We start from the raw sequence: 2,623 nt of genomic DNA, 5'->3' as shown, positions 1-2,623 counted from the left end.
GTTAACGCACCTGTTGCTGCTCCTGTTAGTGCACCTGTTAACGTACCTGTTAACACACCTGTTGCTGCTCCTGTTAACATACCTGTTAACGCACCCGTTAAAGCATCTGCTGCTCCTCCTGCCGCTTCTCCTGTTAACACACCTGCTTCTCCTCCTGCCGCTTCACCCGTTGGCGGGAAGGACGCGGCGGCCGGCCTTACCAAGGACGTGAGTTACCAGAAAAAGTTTCCTCAACAGGAAAAGATCGTGTACGAGTGTATACTCGGGCAGGGGCGCGTGAGACAGAACCCAAACAAGGGGCACAGCAGTAGGAGCATGAGTAGGTGGACTAACAACAGGCGTTCTGCACAAGAGGCACTTCATGACAAGGGCGGTTGGAACAGAAGCGGACACGACGAGCGCGGTGAAGGTAGGCATGGGGACAAGAAAGAAGAGGGGCAAAAGTCGAGTACTGAGTTCTACCTGCCGCCCCGCTCGTCCATTTCTAATAACAACATTGGTGGGTTATGCACAGAGCAACGGGGCACTGATCATAAGGGAAAGTATATTGAGGTCGACACACGGGGGCGCAAAGTAGACACTGTGATTGGAAGTGGTATGAGTGGACGCGGCATGGTTGGGCATACCTCACCCAACGTGCAGGCGGAACGTTTCCCCATGGGGGGAGTCGCTGTGAGACGGCGTCCCCTTACACGAAGTATGACAAAGCGTAATGTAGTTAACGGAGGAGACTGTCAACTCGGTGAGGCAAGCGCACCACAAGGAAGTCCCACTCAACAGTACCACAACAATTACGTTAATAAAAAGGAGAACTACATGGTCAATACACAAGACCATCATTCAATGTTCAACACAAATGAACTGTACACAGAAGCAGGGAAAAAAGAAATGCAGAATATTCAAATGATAAAAAAAATAAATGAACACTTTTGCTACTTGAATAACAGTGATAAAATGAATGTTATAAAAATACTTTGTAGCTACAGGACTTATTTAAAAAGAATTTTTTATTACGAATGCATAAAGCAGGATTACTCGTTCGAGGTGGAGACGTGCATCTTTTACCTGGAGTATATAAGCTACAACGGCATGGACAATGCAGTGGGGAGTTGTAGTCCAGGTAGAGGAAGTGACAACCCGATTGGACGTGTTCGTAGCCATGACGATAGTGCCCGTCGGGGGCTAGGAGGACACCATGGAAGAAGAGACAGACGGCGTAATGACCACACAATGGGTTATGCCAAGGAAACCTTGCAGGGGGAGGACAACACGCACCCCCATCCTACCTTCTGCGACCAATTTGAGCAGGGAAAGAAACAAAAGCTAATGAATAAAATAAATTATTATACAAATAAAATCGGGGCATTGAATCAAATCATTTCTACCTACACACACATCACTTCAACCTACATGGATCAAATAAAGAAATACCTGGAGCTCACCGAGTGCATTAAAAAATTTCGATGTAGCTTTTACTACAATGAACTCGATTCAGAGAACGAGGAGGAGATGCCCCTGGGCGCGGTACCGCCATCGAGGGGGGTGCTTGGTGAGGTTGGCGTGGTGCATAGCGGTGAGGTTGGCGATCAAGTCGACGACCTGCTTGGCGGTGACGTCTGGCACAACGGGGCGGACCAAACGTACCAGGACATGATGGACCACATACACAGAGACATGGTTAGCCAAATGTATAGTTCCACCGCGAACCCAATGTCTAGTCCCCCCGTAAGTCCAATGCCTAGTCCCCCTGTAAGCCCAATGCATAGTCCCTCTGGAAGTCCAATGCATGGTGCTTCCTTAAATCGCATGCATGTCGCTTCCCTAAGCCCAGCGCACGGTGCTTCCTTAAGTCGCATGCATGTCGCTTCCGTAAGCCCAATGCATAGTCCCCCCGGTAGTCCACTGCACGGCGCTTCCTTAAACCGCATGCATGCCGCTTCCCTAAGCCCAATGCATGGTGCTTCCTTAAGTCGCATGCACGGCGCTTCCTTAAGCCCACTGCGTAGCGTCGCAGTGAACCCAAACGCAGAACCCGAGTGCTTGAGGAGCTTCCCCGAAGATGCGCGGGCGGTACCGGCGCAGCGCTTCTCTCACCAAGGGGGGCAGCACCCAAGCGAAAATTTCCTGAACAAGAATACTGGAGACGGACTTACCACTTGTAGGTTCGAACCCATAACTCAAGGGACAGGAATACCAGGCCATCGCTACATCAACGTAGACAAACAACACAGATGCAAGAGCATTATTAAAACTCCTTTTATTACTTCTTATGGACGGGAGGTTAGCAAGCCAGAAGAGAATGAAAACGTTGTTGTAGAGAGGACCTTGGGGTTGGTTCAAGAAGAGGGGAAGGATAATGCAAGGCAAGTGGTGCATGCTAATTTGCATTCTCACCCTACTAACAGGAGTGTGTTAAGCTCCACGAGTAAGTGGAACAAGGGAACCCTCGAGGGAGATTACCCTGGGACCACAACTGTCCCCAGGGGTAACTATAACCTACGCAATGGCAAACGAGACTACCAGAACATGAGGGGAGTTACTCGTTTTAACACAGGCGCTCAGCTGTGTCACAGCCCGTTTTACAATTAAATTTTATTTCAAGTTTGGATAGACGGGGGGAGGG

The 2,623-nt window shown here is 49.5% G+C and overlaps 1 protein-coding gene across 1 annotated transcript in view; it reads left to right on the top strand.

The window, feature by feature from the left end:
* The window catches only part of AK88_00369 (uncharacterized protein), a gene marked incomplete at both ends in the record, with an annotated part of 5,668 nt that extends 3,079 nt beyond the window's left edge, over positions 1–2,589 (top strand). Inside the window, one exon of the mRNA XM_012478020.1 lies at positions 181–2,589. Coding sequence (XP_012333443.1) covers positions 181–2,589 — 2,409 coding nt within the window. The remainder of the gene's footprint in view (positions 1–180) is intronic.
* Between the last annotated feature and the right edge of the window lie 34 nt (positions 2,590–2,623).

This window comes from Plasmodium fragile (genome assembly GCF_000956335.1).
Source record: "Plasmodium fragile strain nilgiri unplaced genomic scaffold supercont1.3, whole genome shotgun sequence".
NCBI lineage: Eukaryota > Apicomplexa > Aconoidasida > Haemosporida > Plasmodiidae > Plasmodium > Plasmodium fragile.
This window is presented reverse-complemented; position numbering and strand designations above follow the sequence as displayed.